The sequence below is a fragment of the Rana temporaria genome, chromosome 6 (assembly GCF_905171775.1).
Source record: "Rana temporaria chromosome 6, aRanTem1.1, whole genome shotgun sequence".
In the NCBI taxonomy this organism is placed as follows: domain Eukaryota; kingdom Metazoa; phylum Chordata; class Amphibia; order Anura; family Ranidae; genus Rana; species Rana temporaria.
The window spans coordinates 201,373,690-201,396,474 of NC_053494.1; the positions used below are offsets into that span (position 1 = coordinate 201,373,690).

The window sequence follows — 22,785 nt, forward strand, 5'->3', positions numbered from 1 at the left end:
ATATATATATATATATATATATATATATATATATATATATATATATATATATATATATATATATATATAATTATTTTTTGTTTATAGCGCAAAAATAAAAACCTGCAGAGGTGATCAAATGCTACCAAAAAGCTAAATTTACCACGCAATTGTCAGTTAAAGCGACGCAGTGGCGAATTGTAAAGTGCTCTGGTCAGAAAGGGGGTAAAATCATTTTTAGACTTGAGAGAAGCAACAATCGAATGAAGGTGGGGAGGCAATCGGTGTGCACCCCAAGCTATGGAACAGGCTGTATTTCTGTAGATTATACATTTTTTTTATTTAAGTAAATAAAAGTTCATGTTTTTGAGATGTACAGGTGCATTTAAAAAAAAAATTGTATCAAAGTTTATTTTAAGTAATTCAATTTAAAAAAGTGAAACTCCTCTATAGATTCATTACACACAGAGCAGAGCGATATATATTTCAAGCATTTCTTACTTTTTAATTTTGATTATGGCTTACTGCTAGTGAAAACTCAAAATTCAGTATCTCAGAAAACTAGAATATTGTGAAAAAGTTAAATATTGTCGACTCATGGCGTCGCACTCTAATCAGCTAACTAAAAACAATTTTCCTGAGCCTTTAAATGGCCTCTCAGTCTGGTTCAGTAGGTTACACAATCAGGGTGAAGACGGCTGACAAATTGTCCAGAAGACCGTAATTGACGACCGCCACAAGGAGGGTTAAAGTTCATTGCAAAAGAAGTTGGCTGTACAGAGTGCTGTATCCAAGCATATTGGAAAGTGTGGTAGACAGAAAGGCGCACAAGCAACAGGGATAACCGCAGCCTTGAGAGGCCGCAAAGACCATACAAGAATTTGGGGGGGGGATTCACAAGGAGTGGACTACGGCCGGTGTCAAAGCTTCAAGAGCCAGGACATGGGCCACAACTGTCGCATTCCTTGTCAAGCTACTCCTGAGACAACGTCTTACCTGGACTAAGGAGAAAAAGGACTGGACTGTTGCTCAAAGTCCTCTTTTTGGATGAAGGTAAAATTCTAGAGCCCTTCATGCTTCCCTCTGCAGACCAGCTTTGTAGAGATGCTGATTTCATTTTCCAGCAGGACTTGGCACCGTCCCACACTGCCTAAAGTACCAATACCTGGTTTAATGATCATGATATTACTGCGCTTGATTGGCCAGCAAACTCGCCTGACCTAAACCCCATAGAGAATCTTTGGCGTATTGTCAAGAGGAAGATGAGACCCCAGACCAACCATGCGGATGAGCTGAAGGCCGCTATCAAAGCAACCTGGTCTTCCATAACACCTCAGCAGTGCCACAGGGTGATCACCTTAATGCCACGCTGCATTGATGCAGTAATTCATGCAAAAAGTGCCCCAACCAAGTATTGAGTGCATGCTACAGTGGAACCTCGGATTACGGGCATAATCCGTTCCAGGAGAATGCTCGTAATTCAAAGTACTCGCATATCAAAGCGAGTTTCCCCATAATTCTTTCCACCTTGACTTCTGTGGCATGCAATACAGCATGTGGCCAGAGGTGGGGGGAGCCAGAGAGACTCGGAAAGGCCCGGGGACGACTCAGCTGAACTCTGAAAGGCTCAGGAACTGATAAGTCGGCCCAACTCTACCTGAATCTACCTATCGGTAGATAAGCCGACCTAACTCCGAATCTACGCCGCTGTATGTTTAAGCGTATGCTCAAACAGAGATACGCTTAAACAAAGCCAAGATAGGCTGGCTTGCGCCGTTCTATCTTAGCTTGCAATTTTTCCGATGGCCGCTAGGTGATGCTTCCATTACGGCCGGCGTAGATTATGTAAATGAGCTTGTACGCCAATTCACGAATGTACGCCAGCACGCCGCAGTCGAATTACGTAGTTTCCGTAAGGCCTTAGGCGGCCTAAAGTTATTCCACCTATGAGGTAGAATAACAATGTTAAAGTGTGGCCGCCGTTCCCGCTGCGAGGTTCGAATTTTTTACGTCGTTTGCGTAAGTCGTCCGCGAATCGGGAGTTGCGTCGTTTACGTCCACGTCAAAATCAATAGGCCCGTACGGCGTACTTAGCCGCAATGCGCCCTGGGAAATGTAGGCGCCCGGCGCATGCGCACTGAGAAAAAACGTAAAAGACGTGAGGTCAAGCCTTATTTCCATACAACACGCCCCCCTCCAAGTCATTTGAATTAGGCGCCCTTACGCCCGCTTGTTTGAGGCTACGCCGCCGTAGATTAGCAGGTAAGAAGATTGAGAATCAATACTAGCCTAGCTAATTCACGGCGGTGTAGCCTAAACAGGCTAGGCTACGCCGCCCTAAAGATAATCCACTGTACCTGAATCTACCTAGGAGTATTTTCAAGTTTTTCCAGTTTTTCCAATCTGTTCCAGCGCCCCCTCCCCACCTCAGGCCAAACGTGGTACTGCACACCGTTGTGGCTTGAATCCTGCTGCTCGTTTTGTGAGAAAACACTCGCAAACCGAGTCAGGATGTTTTTTTAAATATTGTGCTCGTATTCCGAAACGCTCATTAAACGCCTTACTCGCAGTCCGAGGTTTCACTGTACATGGACATACTTTTCACTAAGCCAACATTTCTGTATTACATTTTTTTTTTTTTTTAATTGGTCTTATGTAATCTAATTTTCTGAGATACTGGATTTTGGTGTTCAGTCTGTGTAATGAAGCAATATGAGTTTCACTTTTTGAATTGAATTGCTGAAATAAAGTAACTTTTTGATATTCAAATTTTTTGAGATGCACCTGTATATTCTTCAGCCAGAAAGTTTGAATGGACAGCAGAAGTAATGGAAAAGTTGAAGTGTATAGCTGCCAATCTTCTTGATTTACTTTGCGATAAGTCGCATGCTCTGAACGCTGTTGACCTCTCGGAATATAGGACTTGAGCCTCGCCTGAATAAATAATTCTACAGAGGGGAGTAGTCTCTGGAAACAACCTTTGTTGCATTCTGTTTGCTCAGGAGACATTAGCAGTGTTATCTATGCAAGTTCACATTACATATTCTCATGTGACTCTGAGTATCTATAGCTCTACAGTATACATTGCCTAATGTCTTTTTTAGTTGTGCGTTTTTTTTTTTTTTTTCTTTAAAGCGGAGGTTCACCCTAAAAAACTACTTTCTACCATGCCATGCAGCATACTAGCGTCAGCTACAGTATGCCTTTATTTTATTTTTTTTGCGCTGCCTGTACTCAGTGTAATCCAATAGTTTCGTTTTAGACACCTGCGGGGAATAGGCGTTCCTATCAAGAGGGGAACATGATTGACGGTCGGCTATGGCGCGTCACGCTTCCCGAAAATAGCCGGAGTAGGTCTCGGCTCTTCACGGCGCTATATGGCGCCTGCGCACAGACTATGAGCTGACTGCGCAGGCGCCGTGAAGAGCCAAGTCCTATTTTGGCTATTTTCGGGAAGCGTGACGCGCCATAGCTGGCCGTCAATCATGTTCCCCTCTTGATAGGAACGCCTACTCCCTGTGGGAGCCTGAAACGGATTAAACTGTGAGTACAGCGAAAAAAAAAAATGCATACTGTAGCTGACGCTAGTATGCTGCATGGCATGATAGACAAAAAAAAAATTTTTTAAGGGTGAACCCCCGCTTTAAATATGGTTTATGTATTGCCAAATTACTAAATGATCATCGTTGGGCTGCATTCACACTTCAACGTTTTGAATCGCGGGCAGATTTGCAGCGATCCTGCCCGCAATTTGAAAGCGCGAATAACTAATTACGGGACTCGCATTTGAGATGCCATTCATTTGAATGACACCTCAAATAGCGGCACGGGTCTGGCGCGATAAATCGGGCAGTAATCGCAGCAACACGCATTGTGGGAGACTTGCTTTCTGCGATGCGGGTTGCCGCGATTGCAGCGCGATTTATCGTTCCAGGCCTGTGCTGCGATTTGAGGCGTCTCTCAAATGATGGTCTCTAATGCGAGTCCTGCGATTTGTCATTCACACCTCAGCGCTTTCAAATCGCGGGTAGGTTTGCGGAAAATCTGCCTGCGATTCAGAACTGAAGTGTGAATGCAGCTTTACACGTTTTGTGTTTTGAAATGTGTAACATTCTTTTTAAAAAAAATTTTTTTTTTTTTAATCTAGGTTGAAAACTGGTGTCCTCGACTGCCATGGAGAGCTGTAAACCACAAGGAAGAGGAAGCCGATAAGCGAACAATGGTAAGCATTAAGAGAATAATTATTGACTTGGGGATTGCCCAGCATGGGTCATCTGACCATTTAGGCCAGTGGTTCTCAGCTCCTGTCCTCAGGACCCACTAACAGACCAGATTTTAAGTATTACCTTGGGGAGATGCAGACTAGAACACTGCAATCACTGAGCAGCAAATGATATCACTGTGATGTATTTCAGTTATCTTGCAAACCTGGCCTGTTAGTGGGTCCTGAGGACAGGAGTTGAGAACCACCGATTTAGGCCCTGTTAAGGGGGGTGTTTAAAGGGGTTGTAAAGGTACAAATAGCTTCCTTTACCTTAGTGCAGTCCTCCTTCACTTACCTCATCCTTCCATTTTGCTTTTAAATGTCCTTATTTCCTCTGAGAAATCCTCACTTCCTGTTCTCCTGTCTGTAACTCCACACAGTAATGCAAGGCTTTCTTCCTGGTGTGGAGTGTCATGCTCGCCCCCCTCCCTTGGACTACAGGATGCTCTCTACGTTGCAGATAAAGGAGCTGCGTGTTAGTGGGAGTCCTGACTCTCCAGTAGTCCAAGGGAGGGGGCAAGCACGACACTCCACACCAGGGAGAAAGCCTTGCATTACTGTGTGGAGTTACAGACAGAAGAACAGGAAGTGAGGATTTCTCAGAAGAAATAAGGACATTTAAAAGCAAAATGGAAGGATGAGGTAAGTGAAGGAGGACTGCACTAAAGTAAAGGAAGATATTTAGGAAAAAAAATTGTTCCTTTACAACCCCTGCCACATGCACGGCAGTCTTACCAGCACATGTATACACAGGTGTTGCGCACATCCCTGTGCCGGCGTCCTGTTAACTATTGGAACGCACGACTTCAACAGACACAGCCGCTGTGTCCCCCCCCCCCCCCCCCCCCCCAAAACATGAGGGTCCCGGTCTCAGAACTTGCTTTGTGTGCATTCGATGACCCGTGGCTTGTTCATTCACAATGACTGTCCATGAAGCCATCGGCCACCGTGCAAATCCGTAGATAAAAAAAAATTGAATGCTGGCACGGGAATGCATAAAACATCTTTGCACCCTTGTGCCAGTACAAGACAGCCGAGCACTGGGCATGAAACTAATTATTGCTTGTGCGATGGTGATCCTGCAATCGTGTGACTTGAGAATAAAGAGTAAAAAAAAATAAAAAATGTCCAGCTGTACTGCTTTTAGCCAAAAAACCTCCCTCTGTGCACCCTTCTGTTTTCATAGTTCATAAGGGCTGACATTCCTGACTTCAGTGCTTAACCACCCCTGACCACCTGTACAGGGACTGAAAGGCTGATACAAGGTCAAATTTAGGTGCTTGCAATAAAAAATAAGAATGCACCAGTAAATACAGAGCTGCTGTGATACTAAAGTGTGTTTTTTTTTTTTGTTTTTTTTTAAAGTGGTTGTAAAGATATATAGGTAGATTCGCATACGTTGCCTTAACTTTGCGGCGGCGTAGCTTAGCGTGTTTAGGCTACGCCGCCGTAAGTTAGCTAATCAAGTACATGATTCACAATGTACTTGCCTGCTAAGTTACGACGGCGTAGCCTAAAGCGGCCGGGCGTAAGGGTGCCTAATTCAAATGTGTGTAAGGGGGCGTGTTTTATGTTAATGGGGCTTGACCCTACGTTTTTACTTAACTGCGCATGCGCCGGGCGCCTACATTTCCCAGTGTGCATTGCAGCTAAGTACGCCACACAGGGCCTATTGATTTCGACGTGGACGTAAATCGCTATTCACGGACGACTTACGCAAACAACGTAAAAATTTCGAAGCGGGAACGGCGGCCATACTTAACATTTGCAACGCCACCTAGGACCCAGCTCTAACTTTAGGCGGCCTATCTCGTAAACGGCGTAAATGTACTGCGTCGGCCGGGCGTACGTTCGTGAATCGGCGTATCTACTAATTTACATATTCTACGCCGACCGCAATGGAAGCGCCACCTAGCGGCCACCCGAAATATTGCAACCTAAGATAGGACGGCGCAAGCCGTCCTATCTTAGATATGTTTAAGCGTATCTCTGTTTGAGAATACACTTAAACATAAGTCGGCGTAGATTCTGAGTTAGGTTGGCTTATCTACTGATAAGCCGGCCTAACTCTTTGTGAATCTACCTAATAAGGTTTATTACCTAATGCATTCTATGCACAATGGTAAAAAACTATGTGCAGCAGCCCACCTAATACTTGCCTGAGCTCCCTCTCAATCCATCGATGTCCATGAGAGCCTTTCCTCTCCAGGGACTCGCTCATGATAGGCTTTTGGCGGCAGCAGATGCCATTGGTGAATGCTGCTGTCAATCGTAGCCAGTGAGCCAATCCAGAGACGGAGGGGGTGGGGGCGAGCTGCGTGCCTGCTTGTGTGGCGCCCCCTCCTGAGCAAGCTGCTTGCTGTGGGGGCACCCAGCAGGAGGGAGGGGCCAGGAGGTTTTCTGTTTCTCTGCACCCCCAGACCCCTTCCCTGTGTAAAGTGGAATAGAGGGGGGACTAGATCCAGCGCTTTGTGTAGATGAATCTCTTCTTTCCTCTTCACACAGGACTTGAGCAGGAGCCATTGGCTGCTGCTGCTGCTGTCAATTATGGCAGAGCTAAGGCTGCTTTCACATTGGGCAGCGGAGGTGCGGTGAAGGTATAGCCCCGCCATTTTTAGCGCCGCTATACTGTCGTATTAACTGCGATATTTGGGCGCTAGCGGTGAGGTTTTAACCCCCGCTATCGGCCGAAAAAGGGTTAATTGCGTTGCGGGCGGTATTACCGTGGTTTCCTATTGATTTCAATGGGAAGGCGCGATATAGGAGCGGTAAACACCCCGCTCCTATACCGCTCCAAAGATGCGGCTAGCAGGTCTTTTGGAGAGGTCCTGCTAGCGCACCGCTTCAGTGTGAAAGCCTTCGGGCTTTCACATTGAAGCCTGCAGGGCATGATTTTTTCATGCCGTATAGCGGCGCTATTTTTAGCGCTGTACCGCGTGAAAGGGGTCTAAGTCCCACTGTGTAAGTCTATGGAGCGCTGATCTCGGGAGCGAGCAGATACTGTGAATCCAAAGCAAGCAGCTTGCTATGGAGACACACGAAGAGGAGGAGCCAGGATCACCGCCAGGGGACCTCTGAAGTGGAGAATTGGGGCTGCTCTGTGCAATACCACTGCACAGAGAAGGTGAGTACAACATGTTTGTTTTCATTAAAAAGGAAACTTGACTTTCGTGACACTTAAATTTTTTTTTTTCGCTTTAGATCTACCTGGAGTTCAGCTTTAAAATGTCAGAAAAGTTAACTTCCATTTGCTATCGTTGCTCTGTTAGACAGTCAAAGGTGTATTTTGTTATCTGTTTATGTGCAAAAAAAAAAACATAATGATCCTGCCATAAATGTTGTCATCCTATATAACTTCCTGGAGTGAGCTGACAATACAGTGCCTGCATGGACATCCTAAAGCGTCGTATTGGCACTGTGAATGTCACATCAATGAACCTCCCCTTTTTGTTTTAGGCGAGTAAGAGAAGGGTGGAAGGTAGTCGTACTCCTAGAGTAACGACGCTGCCCTTTCAGAGATGCCGTACAGTGAGTGAGCGTTGTCCCCCTAAGATACTGGCAGGGTTATCAGGTGACACTGGGGAAAGGCCAATGCTGCCATCCAAGGACTGGGAATCTGCAGTTCCATTTTTATTGTCGGCCTTGGGTACAGTGTTAATTTTAATATGTTTACGTCATGTTACATTTGCTACTGTGGTAAGTAGGCTGGGTTCACACTTATGCAAATTGGATGTGGGTTCCCCCCTTCCAATTCGCATAACGGGAGACTGTGACCGACTCAATGGAGCCGGTTCACACAGCTCCGGGGCGGCCGCGGTCTGCACAGGAAAAGGGCCCTGTGCGTCTTCGGCTCCGCTTTAGGTCTGCATTCAGGCAACAATTTTGACCCATTTATCCCCTGAAAAGGAGAACAGGGACACACCGAACCCCTTGATTGAGCCGCGGATGCAGCTAGTGTGAACCCAGCCCAAAGAATTTACCAAACACTTCATATTCCTGATATGTGGGTGCTGTACCATGTACTTGTATGAGAAAGTCTCATGCTCTTTGTATTGCTTACTTTATGTGAAATCCCTGGTGTCCCGCTATTCCCCTTGCATTCCTATCACAAACTGACCACACTAAGCATGATCGCACATCGTGATCAGTTCTCCAGCTATGCTGGGAACTCGGTGTGCCCTCCTCCAATCAGACTTGTCCTGACACCCCCCTGCTGCATAGCCATTCACTGGCAAGCTCAGTGTACTGCTGCTTCTCCTCCCCCAGCTGTTATACAGCTGAGAACAGAGGAAATGTGATCACTTATAAAAAAGGGATGAAAGATTTGAAATGTTTTGCCTTTTCATCTCTATTTTAAACTGAATGGGTTGTTTGACAAGGCGATCGTTTACAATCACTTTAAAATAAAAGTGTTTCCCTTTTTAAGAGCTCAGATCTCTCAGCAGCCCATTTTCTTCTACTTTCAGGCTGAAATCCGAACAGATTTTGAGCACCTCTACTTCGTCATGTCTAAACACCCGGAGTTCCGCTGGATGACGCTGAGGATAAAGAGGATGGATGACACCTGGATAGAAGCAATCAAGTCCCTGGCAGAGAAGCAGAATTTGGAGAAACGGAAAAGGAAAAAGGTACTTTCCCTTCTCTTTGAGGTTTAGAACATTCTGAACACCAGCGCTGTCTGCAATGCACGCTTCAACCGTCCCCGCTGTGTACAGGCATGAGCGTCGCTGCCTACGTGACCCCAAAATAACCGCAGATGAAGTCCTGACAAGAACAAGTCCCAGAGCGTTGGCACTTCGCCATTCACAAAACGCTAAGGGCTCAGCTTGATTTTTATGGCTGGCTTTGTCGTTTTTACTTTTAACCTTACAGAGGCAAAAAGGCTGCCTTCAGATCCTGGAACTCCATGCAATATTCACTCTTTTGCAATCTAGCATTCTCCAGAGTGTTAAAAGATAACTCCGCTTTTCTCCATTTTTAGTAGCTTACATGTAAGCCAGTAGAGTGGAGAAAAAGCTTTGCATTGCTTTTTAAAACCAAATTTTTATTTTTAGTCATGCCACAGTAGTTTAATTTCCTGTCCCCTGCCAGTCTATTCTTGTAGCTACACTCACTGATTGGTCTACGCTGGGAAGAAACTCAGAGTATCCATTCACTTGGCTTGCCCTTGGGTTGGCAAGAGGGGAGGTGTTGCCCCCTGGGTTGGCAAGAGGGGAGGTGTTGCCCCCTGGGTTGGCAAGAGGGGAGGTGTTGCCCCCTGGGTTGGCAAGAGGGGGAGGTGTTGCCCCCTGGGTTGGCAAGAGGGGGAGGTGTTGCCCCCTGGGTTGGCAAGAGGGGGAGGTGTTGCCCCCTGGGTTGGCAAGAGGGGGAGGTGTTGCCCCCTGGGTTGGCAAGAGGGGGAGGTGTTGCACCCTGGGTTGGCAAGAGGGGGGAGGTGTTGCCCCCTGGGTTGGCAAGAGGGGAGGTGTTGCCCCCTGGGTTGGCAAGAGGGGAGGTGTTGCCCCCTGGGTTGGCAAGAGGGGAGGTGTTGCCCCCTGGGTTGGCAAGAGGGGAGGTGTTGCCCCCTGGGTTGGCAAGAGGGGAGGTGTTGCCCCCTGGGTTGGCAAGAGGGGAGGTGTTGCCCCCTGGGTTGGCAAGAGGGGAGGTGTTGCCCCCTGGGTTGGCAAGAGGGGAGGTGTTGCCCCCTGGGTTGGCAAGAGGGGAGGTGTTGCCCCCTGGGTTGGCAAGAGGGGGAGGTGTTGCCCCCTGGGTTGGCAAGAGGGGGAGGTGTTGCCCCCTGGGTTGGCAAGAGGGGGAGGTGTTGCCCCTGGACAGGCAAGAGGGGGAGGTGTTGCCCCTGGACAGTACAAGCATTGTCAGTGTACTTCCCTTTGTGATGAGCATTTAAAATGTGCAGTATGGATTCATAAACGTGCCTCATCTATATATAGGTAGAAACCTGTGATCAACCTTACCAGCTGCCACACAAACCTGGACTATTGGTTTGGGGGGGGGGGGGGGGTTTTGGCCTTCAGAATTTAAGCGATTACCCTTGTGCATGCATAGACTCTAGATCAAGCGTATCCAACTCGGTTTCATAGCATCAGCGTTCTGCTTGCTTTTAAAGGGCCAGGTGTATCTGTAAGACTAGATGAGCCCCAACCTCCCCCTTACATCAGTGCACCTCCCACTACCTTGTGCTGCTTCTGGGAAGCAGAAAGTGCAGGGTTTGGAGGGGGACCAGAGTGCTGGAGTCGACTGCCTGAGTCTATAGCTGCACGGAGAAGCGCAGGATCTGGTGAAGGAGTTCTGTCCTCTTTACTGCACGAGGTCCCCCGTCCCCCCAGGTAATGATGGGGGGGGGGCATAAGATCCCCCCCCCCCCAGACGGCTATGATGGGGGAGGCACGAGTCCCCCCCCCCCAGACGGCAATGATGGAGGGCACAAGTCCTTCCCCCTGATGGCAATGATGGGGGGGGCACGCCCACTGGCCACAGTCCCCACTCTGGCCCCACTAAGGTCTGAGCGACAGTAAAGTGGCCCTTTGTTTAGAAAGTTGGGAGACCCCTGGTCCAAACAAACTAAACTTCGCAAAGTTGAAGTTCAGCTTTAAACAATACTTAGGCTTCATTTCCACTGGCGTTTTTTACAGCTTAAAAACGCCTGTCCATGTTTATTTTGTTAAAACATTTATTTTTATTTTTTTTGTGAGCTGGAGCTCAAAAACGCCGCGGTCGCGTTTTTGAGCGTTTTCGCGCGTTTTTCATCGTTTTTTTAATGTCTGGATGTTTTTACAGCTCTATTGCTGGAGCCACAGAATGCCCTGGTCCGGCGTTTTTTTTACAGCTCAAAAACGCCTATGTGGGAATGATGCCATAGAATAACATGGACAGGCGTTTTTAAGCTGTAAAAAACGCTCAGAAAAGTGGCTGTAAAAACGCCAGTGGCAATGAAGCCTTACGTTTATTTTTGCTCTAATTCCATTTCTGTGTTTGTAGGGGACAGGTACACTTGCTTTTATTTCTTAGGCATTCTACTCTTTTGTGTTTCAAAATCACAAAACCGCCAATCTGTATTGGCACACCTACCTTTCTGGTATATTGGAGTAATTAGTCCTTGCCGAAAGCAACATTTTTTTATAATTTTTTTTTTTTTTCCCCTTTCCATATCAATCTGCAAGCGAGATGAGCGCCGCCATTTGCTTGACCCTTCATTGTGATTCTGTGAGCTGTGAAATAGCTGCCTATTTTCTGAAAAGAAAATGTTTTGAAGCTCTGAAATCTTTTATGAACGCTTGCAGTTTTAATATGGGCTCTTCTAGATAAAAGAAACGTGTTTGTCAGCGGAGGGTTTTGATCACTGAAAAAAATATGCCAACCACCGCTTGAGGATGGAACATCTACATCACCTACTGACTGACTACTCAGCGAGGGAGCCTCATTTATTGTGCTTTTAAGACAAAGGCTAAATCATTAGTGAATGTTTGTGTTGCACATTGTTCTGAGCCTGGATAGGCCTCACACAGGCCTGTGTCCATGTCTGCTTTGCATAGCGGAGCAGACACAAACCTGTCATCCACCTGCTTAGCGGGTATCAGCGGAGAGATCCCTAACTGTCCAAGCTGATTCAGCTTAGGGGCAGCGCGTGTGTCAAAGGGGCCTTATGCATATATAAGGATACCTCCTTTTTTTTGGGTCCCCAGCCAGTGGCCCCCAGGGGTCCTGGCTTCTCTCCCACCTCTTACAGGGGTACTGGCTTCTCCTCTCCCACCTCTGCCTGGGGTCCTGGCTTCTTCCTCTCCCACCTCTGCCAGGGGTCCTGGCTTCTTCCTCTCCCACCTCTGCCAGGGGTCCTGGCTTCTTCCTCTCCCACCTCTGCCAGGGGTCCTGGCTTCTTCCTCTCCCACCTCTGCCAGGGGTACTGGCTTCTCCTCTCCCACCTCTGCCTGGGGTCCTGGCTTCTTCCTCTCCCACCTCTGCCTGGGGTCCTGGCTTCTTCCTCTCCCACCTCTGCCTGGGGTCCTGGCTTCTTCCTCTCCCACCTCTGCCAGGGGTCCTGGCTTCTTCCTCTCCCACCTCTGCCAGGGGTCCTGGCTTCTTCCTCTCCCACCTCTGCCAGGGGTCCTGGCTTCTTCCTCTCCCACCTCTGCCAGGGGTCCTGGCTTCTTCCTCTCCCACCTCTGCCAGGGGTCCTGGCTTCTTCCTCTCCCACCTCTGCCAGGGGTCCTGGCTTTTTCCTCTCCCACCTCTGCCAGGGGTCCTGGCTTTTTCCTCTCCCACCTCTGCCAGGGGTCCTGGCTTTTTCCTCTCCCACCTCTGCCAGGGGTCCTGGCTTTTTCCTCTCCCACCTCTGCCAGGGGTCCTGGCTTTTTCCTCTCCCACCTCTGCCAGGGGTCCTGGCTTTTTCCTCTCCCACCTCTGCCAGGGGTCCTGGCTTTTTCCTCTCCCACCTCTGCCAGGGGTCCTGGCTTTTTCCTCTCCCACCTCTGCCAGGGGTCCTGGCTTTTTCCTCTCCCACCTCTGCCAGGGGTCCTGGCTTTTTCCTCTCCCACCTCTGCCAGGGGTCCTGGCTTTTTCCTCTCCCACCTCTGCCAGGGGTCCTGGCTTTTTCCTCTCCCACCTCTGCCAGGGGTCCTGGCTTTTTCCTCTCCCACCTCTGCCAGGGGTCCTGGCTTTTTCCTCTCCCACCTCTGCCAGGGGTCCTGGCTTTTTCCTCTCCCACCTCTGCCAGGGGTCCTGGCTTTTTCCTCTCCCACCTCTGCCAGGGGTCCTGGCTTTTTCCTCTCCCACCTCTGCCAGGGGTCCTGGCTTTTTCCTCTCCCACCTAGTGCCCCCATAGCCAAGCCTCTTGCTTTAGGGGGGCTCGAGCATGCTCACTCCCCAGCTGTTCCTTCTGTGTATGGACATTCACACAGTGTAGCTCAGCCCTGCCCCCGCTCTTATTAGCTCAGTGGGTGTGATTGACAGCAGCCAGCGGCCCCTGCTGCTGTGCGAGCTTATGGGAGAGAGCCCCGGGAGAGCTGCTGCTGCACTGATGCACATTACTGGATCGAGATGGGGCTCAGGTAAGTATAAGGGGGGAAGGGGCTGCATGCAGAAGTACTTCTTTTTTTTTTTTTTTTTTTTTTTTGGATTAGCCCACTACCAGGCACAATCCCTTGGCCCCAAAAAAAAAATCTCAGCTTGCTCTTGGTTCCTTTTTTTTTTTTTTTTTTTTTATCCATTTCTGACCCATTAACTAACATAATGGTGGGGCATCTTTTTTTTTTTTTTAAAGCAGTGGTGAAATGATCAGGATAAAGGTTGCAATTTGTAGAAGGGCCTTTGTAGTGCACAAGTATAGTTTTGTATAATTATTAAGGTTCCTACATACAACACAGTGAATGGCTGTCTGCACGGAACGCACTCACTTTGTGGTTGGCTGTCTATAGCTGATAAGGACGTTTTTTGGCCTGAAGTGCAGCTTAATCATCCCAGACACTTGTTTCTAACCCAGATTTGGTTTGATGTTTTCCCGAATAAAGGGCAATAATGTTTATCGCAGACTTGTTTTGTCATCCTTATTCCAGTGTTTCCTTTAATCAAGTCCTCCGGAATTAATCTGCATAAATTATGATCAGATTGTTGTGCAAACATATACTTTCTAGTTTGAGTGCGTGGGTTTTTATTTTCCTCCATTCTATCTGCCTTTGAACAACCAAACTCTATCAGAATACTAAGGGGGGGGGGGGGGTTTTGCTTGCACAGCGAGAAATGGAATTACTAAAGATAATGATACTATTGTTTAAAATAAATAAATAAATAGAGCCAATATAATACAGGCAATAGTAGATCTACATGTTGGTTTTACTTAAAGCGAAAGTAAACCCATTGATTTAACAGTTTCAAAAAGCAGTTACATTTCCGGCATGCCGGGATTGCTAACTGTCACATTGGTTGTGCTCTCAACCAAACTGTCAAACCATCCAATGTCTGGTGTCATAACTGATCACATGTGCAGCACAATGGCAGTTGAAGATTAAACATAGGCCAAGATGGCAGCTTCCTTGGCTGAAAATGATAGGTGGGTTTACTTACACTTTAAAGCAGCGTTTCACCCATAATTTCATCTTTTATATGAATCGGTTCCTTTCTGCTCATATAACATTTGGCCAAATGCTGTGACTGTCTTGATGCTAGGGTGTCCCTTCTAATCTGCCATTTCCGGGCCGCGGCGATGAACGTCATATCCTGTGCTCCTGGGAGATGCCCGTCATCGTTCCCAGGAGGCGGTGGGCATCGCCGCAGGATTCGTTGCCATAACGGGACGGGCACTTCCTCCGCCGCCCCAGTCTGCTCTGCACCCTGTCTAGATTGTGCATGCGCCAGATCGGGAGGTGCATGCTGGGTAGCCAGCAGCACCTTATCCCAGAAGAGTCCTAGTGGGCTTCACATGCCCACAATCAAGGTGGAAGCACTCAGGATGACGAAAACAAAGGTAAGTACATTCTAAAAAAGATGTACTCGAACCAGGATTGCATTATAGAGATTTCCTGTATATTTATAGAAGCAGAGGGGATGCAAAAAAATAAAATGTGTGGCAGTCCGCTTTAACATCTAAATGTTTTAGTTTGGTAATTGTATAGCACCAGACCTTGGCCAATGGCTATTTTCCTAAGAGGTGCCAGGCTAGTCTTCCTCTGTTGTCACGTCCCTTACTTAAGTAATGCATGTTGGAAGCAAACCTATAAGTTTTTAAAGAGCATTTAAAAAAATTTAATTTAGAGCAGGGGTAGGCAACCAGTATCCCTCCGGCTGTTGTGGAACTACATTTCCCATGAGGCATTGAAAGGCTGGCAGTTACAATTACTCCCAGAGGCATGATGGGACTTGTAGTTCTGCAACCCACAACAGTAAAATCAGACTGTATAATGCAGTAAAGCATGCTTGCTATACTCAGTGTGGAACCCAAGGGGTTATAAATCCTCCACATTGTATAAAAAGGATGTTTGATTCTGTCTTCTCTGATCCTCCCCTTCTTCCACCGTTCCAAATCCGTCTGTTCATAGAATTGAACTTTGGGGGCGCTCTGCACATGTTCAGTGTGTATTGCTAGAGGTTTTTTTTCTTGGGAGGGTGCATGTGATTAGCACAGGGCCAATCGGCACTGTGCAGAGGGTCAGGGGTCATGCAACCTCATAAGATGGTCAGAGTGAAAATTCCTGCAAACCAGACCAGACGCTGATAGAAGTCATAATGATGCTATATACTGATAAAGTATTTAGCAGTTTTATATTTACTAAAATGCATTTCCATGTTCTGTGTACTGTGGGAGACCAGATATAGTGAATGCAGGCTCCTGGGTTTAGTAACACTTTAATATTGCATTAAACCCGTAAAATAAAAACCTGCAAGACAAAGGCAATAATGAGCTAGTATGCATAGCATACTAGCTCATTATGTATTACTTGCCTTAGATCGAAGCCCCCGCAGCCATCCTCAACCCCCTACGTGCCATTGCTTCAGTGCCGATTTTATATATATATGTGTATGTGTATGTGTATGTGTGTGTGTGTTTATATTGATATTGTTTAGTGGCTGGTTGGAGGAAAAATGTGAGTAACTTTTTCCAACAATCGGGACTAATCAATAAACCTGAAGTTTAAAAAAAAAACATATATACAGCGTCTTCCTTTGAACTCCCATGTGCCTTCTTTTTAAGCAGAATTCATGTCAAAACCTCTTTATGGTGAACAAAAAAGTATTTAAACACATGTGCAGGGACCGTCTGTCAAGGAGAGGGGCCCCTGACTGTCCCTTCAGAGTTTTTATATAGTGGAGGAAGAACATCCATAATTAGTCTGACGTATTTATCGATATCATATTTTGCCAACTATGGAATGTGACTTTATATATATAGACAACAAACAAGGTACAGGATAACCCTTTGACATATTACCAGATGGTCACATCATAAAACGTTCATATCTTCCTTGTTTTAGCTATCCAAAGGTCCCAGTAGTATAGTTTTTTTTTTTTTTTTTTTGAACTATTACAGGTACTTATATGGCACCATCAATTTGCGCAGCACTAAATAAAAAAAATAATTATATATATATATATTTTACAATCTAAGGTTCCTTAACATTTATGATAGGGCCAATTTAGCCAGGATCCATCCAGTTAACCTACCAGCATGTCTTTGGAGTGTGGGAGGAAACCGGAATACCCGGAAGAAACCCATGCAGGCACAGGGAGAACATGCAAACTTCATATGTCTGATATCGAAAGCCCAATTTTATTGTCACTACTCTTGGAAATGTCCCCTCCCCCTCTCCTTACACCTATTATGAGTAAATGGTGTAAGAAAAGATCTGCATACTTTACCTATTTTCAGGCCACTCCATATAGTCTCATGATACGGCACCGCTGTGCCAGCTGCAGGGGCGAGGAGGGAGCGCCCACAACAGATGTGTCTTGGAAGCCTATGGGTGAAGTTGCCACCCCCGGGCATCGCCAGCCATTGTCGAGCGCTCTCTCCTCCTCTCCCCTGCAGCTGTTGCAGGCGCTCCAGACTGGTGTGGCCTGAAAATAGGTAAGTTTATAGATCTTACATGGGTTAGTCCTAGAAGGTTTTAGGAGGGGATTTTTTTTTTTAAAGTAGTTGGGCTTTGACTTGAATTCTTCTTTAAAGTCCCCAACACTTGCTCTGGTTTGGGGTATATATTAAACCTTTATCAGCTTTCATCCCTGCATTGCCTGAGTGCCGGGCCATTCTGGCAAAGCTAAAGCAGGTAGGCAGAGGCTTGCTTGTTCTTCCCTGCCTCTTGAACATTCTTATTGGCCAATGAGGCAGCCCATCATAATGACTGGCCAATAGAAATGTGCTGGAGGGCCATGGACAAGCAATGCCGCTCCTTGGAGGTAGACGTTTGGATGACCTCAAATACCACCATATATATGATGCGTGTGGCACAGACGAGAGAACATATTCTGTTCAAAGCAAAATAAAATTGTGAAATTGATGGCCTGAGCTTATTATTCTATGGCAGTAATGGCGAACTTAGGCACCCCAGATGTTTTGGAACTACATTTCCCATGATGCTCATGCACTTTGCAGTGTAGTTGAGCATCATGGGAAATGTAGTTCCAAAACATCTGGGGTGCCAAGGTTCGCCATCACTGTTCTATGAGAATGTGTTTTTAGTAGAGTTCCTCTTTAACCTTTTCCCCACCGAGCCATAGTAAAATGACGTCTGTGGGGACCTCTCATCCTTCAGACTGGACGTCATATGACGTCCTGCCTTTTCCGGCCGCTAGGGGGCACGCGCGCCCCCGACGCCGCGCGCCCCCGCCGCATTGCTCGGGACCCGGCGGCCGCGATGTCCGCCGGGCACCCGCAATCACGGCAGGACCATGTATCTGTGTGTGTAAACACACAGATCCATGTCCTGTCAGCGGTGTGTGTTCCCAGTACAGAGGATCTCCCCTTGTGAGTCCCCCTCCCCCTAACAGTTAGAACACACTTTAGGGAACATACAGTATTTAACCCCTTCAGCGTCCCCTAGTGTTAACCCCTTCTCTGCCAGTCACATTTACACAGTAATCGGTGCAGTTTTATAGCACTAATCGCTGTGTAAATGTGAATGGCCCCAAAAATGTGTCATGTGTCCGCTGCAATGTCACGGTCACAAAACAAAAGAAAAAAAATTGCAGATCGCCGCCATTACTAGTAAAAAAAAAAAAAAATGCCATAATTCTATTTCCTATTTTGTAGACGCTAGTACTTTTGCGCAAACCGATCAAATACGCTTATTGCGTTTTTTTTTTTTTTTTACCAAAAATATGTAGAAGAATACGTATCGGTCTAAACTGAGGAAAAAAACGTTTTTTAAAAAAAATTGATATTTATTAAATCAAAAAGTAAAAGATATTGTGTCGCTTTTCTTTTGTTTATAGCGCAAAAAATAAAAACCGCAGAGGTGATCAAATACCACCAAAATAAATCTCTATTTGTGGGAAAAAAAGGTGTCAATTTTGTTTGGGAGCCACGTCGCACGACCGCGCAATCGTCATTCAAAGTGCGACAGCGCTGAAAACTAAAAATTGGTCTGGGCAGGAAGGGGGTGAAAATGCCGGTATGGAAGTGGTTAAATATAACAAAGTGTAATAAAACAAAGAGTGTGCCTTTTTTTCATGTCCCGTGATTTTTTTTTTTTTCTTCTCTTCCTCTTCAGATCCTCGTTCATCTGGGCCTCTTAACAAAGGAATCTGGTTTCAAGATAGCTGAAAATGCATTCAGTGGAGGGCCGCTCGGCGAATTAGTCCAATGGAGTGACTTAATTACATCTCTTTACTTACTGGGCCATGATGTCAGGATTTCAGCTTCAATAGCTGAGCTGAAAGAGTAAGAAGATTACTTTCAACATTAAAACCGACTCTGAACGCGCAGTGACTGTAGACACGTTCTCAGTGTGTGTTATTTGTCAGGGGGAGAAGCGGCAGAGTATTCCGGTGACTAATTGCGTTTAAGAAGATTACTTTATTTCTGCAATATGTTTTCAGTATTGTTAGATATTTAATTTCCCTGTTTTTTTTTTGGTTTTTTTTTCTGGAAATCCAAATCTATTGTTGGTATTAAAAATAATCAGGAGAATGCAACATTAACATGCAGGCATGGGCCCTATTATGTTATAGAATGTATTTTTACACCCCCCCCCCCCCCTGCCTTGTATTAGAAATATAGCACTGCAGCTAGGCTTTCCACCCAGACAGGATTCACCCAGACAGTCCAGGTTTTGAATGATGTGTCCGGGTCTCGGATCGCCTGAAACCCAGCAAACATTATTCAGATCACTGCGGCTCCCCAAGTTCTACAACCACCTAGTGCAGGAGTAGGCAACCTTGACCCTCCAGCTGTTTTGAAACTACAAGTCCCATGGGACATTGCAAGACCTTGACAATTTCAGGCATGACTCCTAGGGCAGAGGCATGATGGGATTTGTAGTTTCACTACAGCTGGAGGGCCGAGGTTGCCTACCCCTGACTTAGTGCATAGGTGTGCACACAGGCCAGAGGCAGCACAGATTGTCCTCATGGATGGGAGAGGAGGAAAGACTTGATCTCCTCCTCTGGCCATTACCCTTCTGTGTCTGTCTGCCCACACTCCAACAATATCCACAACATGCTGTGCCTCGGAAAAGGGATATGTGTGTGTGTGTGGGGAATTTGAAGCCCAGCAGCCGGCAGATGCATATCCCTACCAGCTCTTACTCGAGCGCTGTGAGGCTGAGCCCTGGTGCTGATCCAGGCACGTGGGCAGATTCTGGACCGACTCTGACTTTGGCGTGCTGTCTGCTTAAAACGGGTCACAGAAGTCCAAAAGACACTGCACACCTGTGATCCACAGGAGAAGTATAGCCAAACGAGCTTTGTACTTCTCCTTTTAATTACCGTATTTATCGGGGTATTGCGCGCTCCGGCGTATAGCGCGCACCCCTAATGTGGACCCGCATTCCTGTAAAAAAAAAAAAAAAAACATTTTAGTACTTAGTTTTGGTGTCTTGCGCGGCGGCCTCGTCGGGTCCGGTGTCCGTCTGCGGCTTCGGTGGTGTCGTCCTCGTCAGGGCCGGCGTCCTTCTGCGCCCATCGTGGTGTCCTCACCGCTCGATCCCCACGCCGAGTTTGAACCACTGCGCCGGCATATACAGAGCGCAGTACACTCGGGTATAGTCGGGCAGGCTCGGCTCCTCTCGCGGTCACGTCCTGTACGTGACCGCGAGAGGAGCCGAGCCTGCCCGGCTATACCCGAGTGTACTGCATTCGGTTTATGCCAGCGAAGTGGTTTAAACTCGGCGCAGATATCGGCGTGTATTGCGCACCCACGATTTTGCCCTGATTTTCAGGGCAAAAAAGTGCGTGGTATACGCTGATAAATACGGTACTTAAAACCCCCAAACATTATATATTTTTTTCTAACACCTGAGAGAATAAAATGGCGGTCATTGCAATACGTTTTTTCACACCGTATTTGCGCAGCGGTCTTACAAGTGCGCTTTTTTTGGGGCGCTTTAAAAAAAAGTTTTAGTTTTCCTATTTTACTTGATTTTATTTTTATACAGTTTTAAAAAAAATATATATAAATTTGGATCACTTATTCCTATTACAGGGAATGTAAACATCCCTTATAATTAAAAAATCATGACAGGTCCTCTTAAATATGAGATCTGGGGTCAAAAAGACCTCAGATCTCATATTTGGGCTAAAATGCAATAAAAAAAAATTGTCATTTGAAAAAATTACAAAAATAAATTGTCTCTTTAAGACGTATGGGCGGAAGTGACGTTTTGACGCCGCTTCCGCCTTGCTATGTTATGGAGACGGGTGGGGGCCATGTTGCCCTCACTCGTATCCATGACAAGCCATGGACAGGAACTGCTCTATTTTTCTATGCTTTATTATGTTAAAGTAGAACTATAGGCAAATCTCCTTTTTTTTTTTTTTTTTTTTCCATCCTGTCTCCCATTGTAGGGATTTGCCTTCACTTCCTGTCCCATATTCAAACAGGAAGTGAGAGAAAATCCCTGCAAATTAAGAGGCGGACTTGGAGACCCCCCAGGTCACCAGAACTAGTGTGCCCATTGGAAGATTACCCCCCTCTTTTTTACTTCGGTGGGGGGCGGGGTCTTTTCCCTCCAATCAGATCCCACTGAGACCTGCAGTGTAAGTTTAGCGCCCACCATCTGCTTTTCTACAAGCTGCATAAATTCTGCACTTTGAATCGCTGTAGAGAACAGAAGAGGTCTGTCACTTCCCTGGGTGTATGTAAGGGTTTATAACCACTTTATACTGATGACATCACAGGTATCTGGACCTGTGTGCATAGTCATCAATTAAATTATTCATTAGTATACAACAGGGATATGCAATTAGCGGACCTCCAACTGTTGCAGAACTACAAGTCCCATGAGGCATAGCAAGACTCTGACACCCATAAGCATGACACCCAGAGGCAGAGGCATGATGGGACTTGTAGTTTTGCAACAGCTGGAGGTCCGCTAATTGCATATCCCTGGTATACAACATACTCAGCGGAATGATTAGTTGTAAGCAACTTGTTGGCTGCGTAGGTAGTGGCTAAAAATGTTTATTTGCAGTTATATATTCACACACAGCTGATTTTTCTGATGAAATGACAAATCTCTGCATTATTTTCATTAAGCAAGCCAGTAAGTTCAGTGATTTCAGAGGAAAATCGCAGCAATCTGCTTCCCTTTTTTTCTTTATAGAAAGGTCTTTTCAGTGATTGAGTCAGCCCCTGGCTTTCGGTTTTATAAGCTTATGCTCAATGAATCATTAAAAGCTTGTATTGCAAAATAAGTGTATGTGTGTGTATACACACCATATATACTCGAGTATAAGCAGAGGCACCTAATGTTACCACAAAAAACTGGGAAAACTTTTTGACTCGAGTATAATCCTAGGGTGTCCATCTGCGTGCCTCGCTGTGTCCGTGTGCCTCGCTGTGTCCGTGTCCGTGCCTCGCCGTGTCCGTGCCTCGCCGTGTCCGTGCCTCGCCGTGTCCGTGCCTCGCCGTGTCCGTGCCTCGCCGTGTCCGTGCCTCGCCGTGTCCGTGCCTCGCCGTGTCCGTGCCTCGCCGTGTCCGTGCCTCGCCGTGTCCGTGCCTCGCCGTGTCCGTGCCTCGCCGTGTCCGTGCCTCGCCGTGTCCGTGCCTCGCCGTGTCCGTGCCTCGCCGTGTCCGTGCCTCGCCGTGTCCGTGCCTCGCCGTGTCCGTGCCTCGCCGTGTCCGTGCCTCGCCGTGTCCGTGCCTCGCCGTGTCCGTGCCTCGCCGTGTCCGTGCCTCGCCGTGTCCGTGCCTCGCCGTGTCCGTGCCTCGCCGTGTCCGTGCCTCGCCGTGTCCGTGCCTCGCCGTGTCCGTGCCTCGCCGTGTCCGTGCCTCGCCGTGTCCGTGCCTCGCCGTGTCCGTGCCTCGCCGTGTCCGTGCCTCGCCGTGTCCGTGCCTCGCCGTGTCCGTGCCTCGCCGTGTCCGTGCCTCGCCGTGTCCGTGCCTCGCCGTGTCCGTGCCTCGCCGTGTCCGTGCCTCGCCGTGTCCGTGCCTCGCCGTGTCCGTGCCTCGCCGTGTCCGTGCCTCGCCGTGTCCGTGCCTCGCCGTGTCCGTGCCTCGCCGTGTCCGTGCCTCGCCGTGTCCGTGCCTCGCCGTGTCCGTGCCTCGCCGTGTCCGTGCCTCGCCGTGTCCGTGCCTCGCCGTGTCCGTGCCTCGCCGTGCCCGTGCCTCGCCGTGCCCGTGCCTCGCCGTGCCCGTGCGCCTGCCTCGCCGTGCCCGCGCGCCTGCCTCGCCGTGCCCGCGCGCCTGCCTCGCCGTGCCCGCGCGCCTGCCTCGCCGTGCCCGCGCGCCTGCCTCGCCGTGTCCGCGCGCCTCGCCTGATGTTTAACGTGGGAGTCTATGGAAGGAGTGCCCGACTTTGAAAAAACAGTGCTCCCTGGCTGTAGATTCCCCCCCGGACAACAAACTTTGCACACTTATAGGGGAAGAGTGGGGCTACATGTGTTGGGGGTCCAGGGGA

General features: G+C 47.7%; 1 protein-coding gene across 1 annotated transcript in view; it reads left to right on the forward strand.

The window, feature by feature from the left end:
- The window catches only part of MGAT5 (alpha-1,6-mannosylglycoprotein 6-beta-N-acetylglucosaminyltransferase), a 221,001-nt gene that overhangs the window by 128,026 nt on the left and 70,190 nt on the right, over positions 1 to 22,785 (forward strand). Inside the window, exons 6-8 of the mRNA XM_040358088.1 lie at positions 4,127 to 4,201; positions 8,710 to 8,871; positions 18,439 to 18,608. Of these exons, the coding sequence (XP_040214022.1) occupies positions 4,127 to 4,201; positions 8,710 to 8,871; positions 18,439 to 18,608 (407 nt within the window). The remainder of the gene's footprint in view (positions 1 to 4,126; positions 4,202 to 8,709; positions 8,872 to 18,438; positions 18,609 to 22,785) is intronic.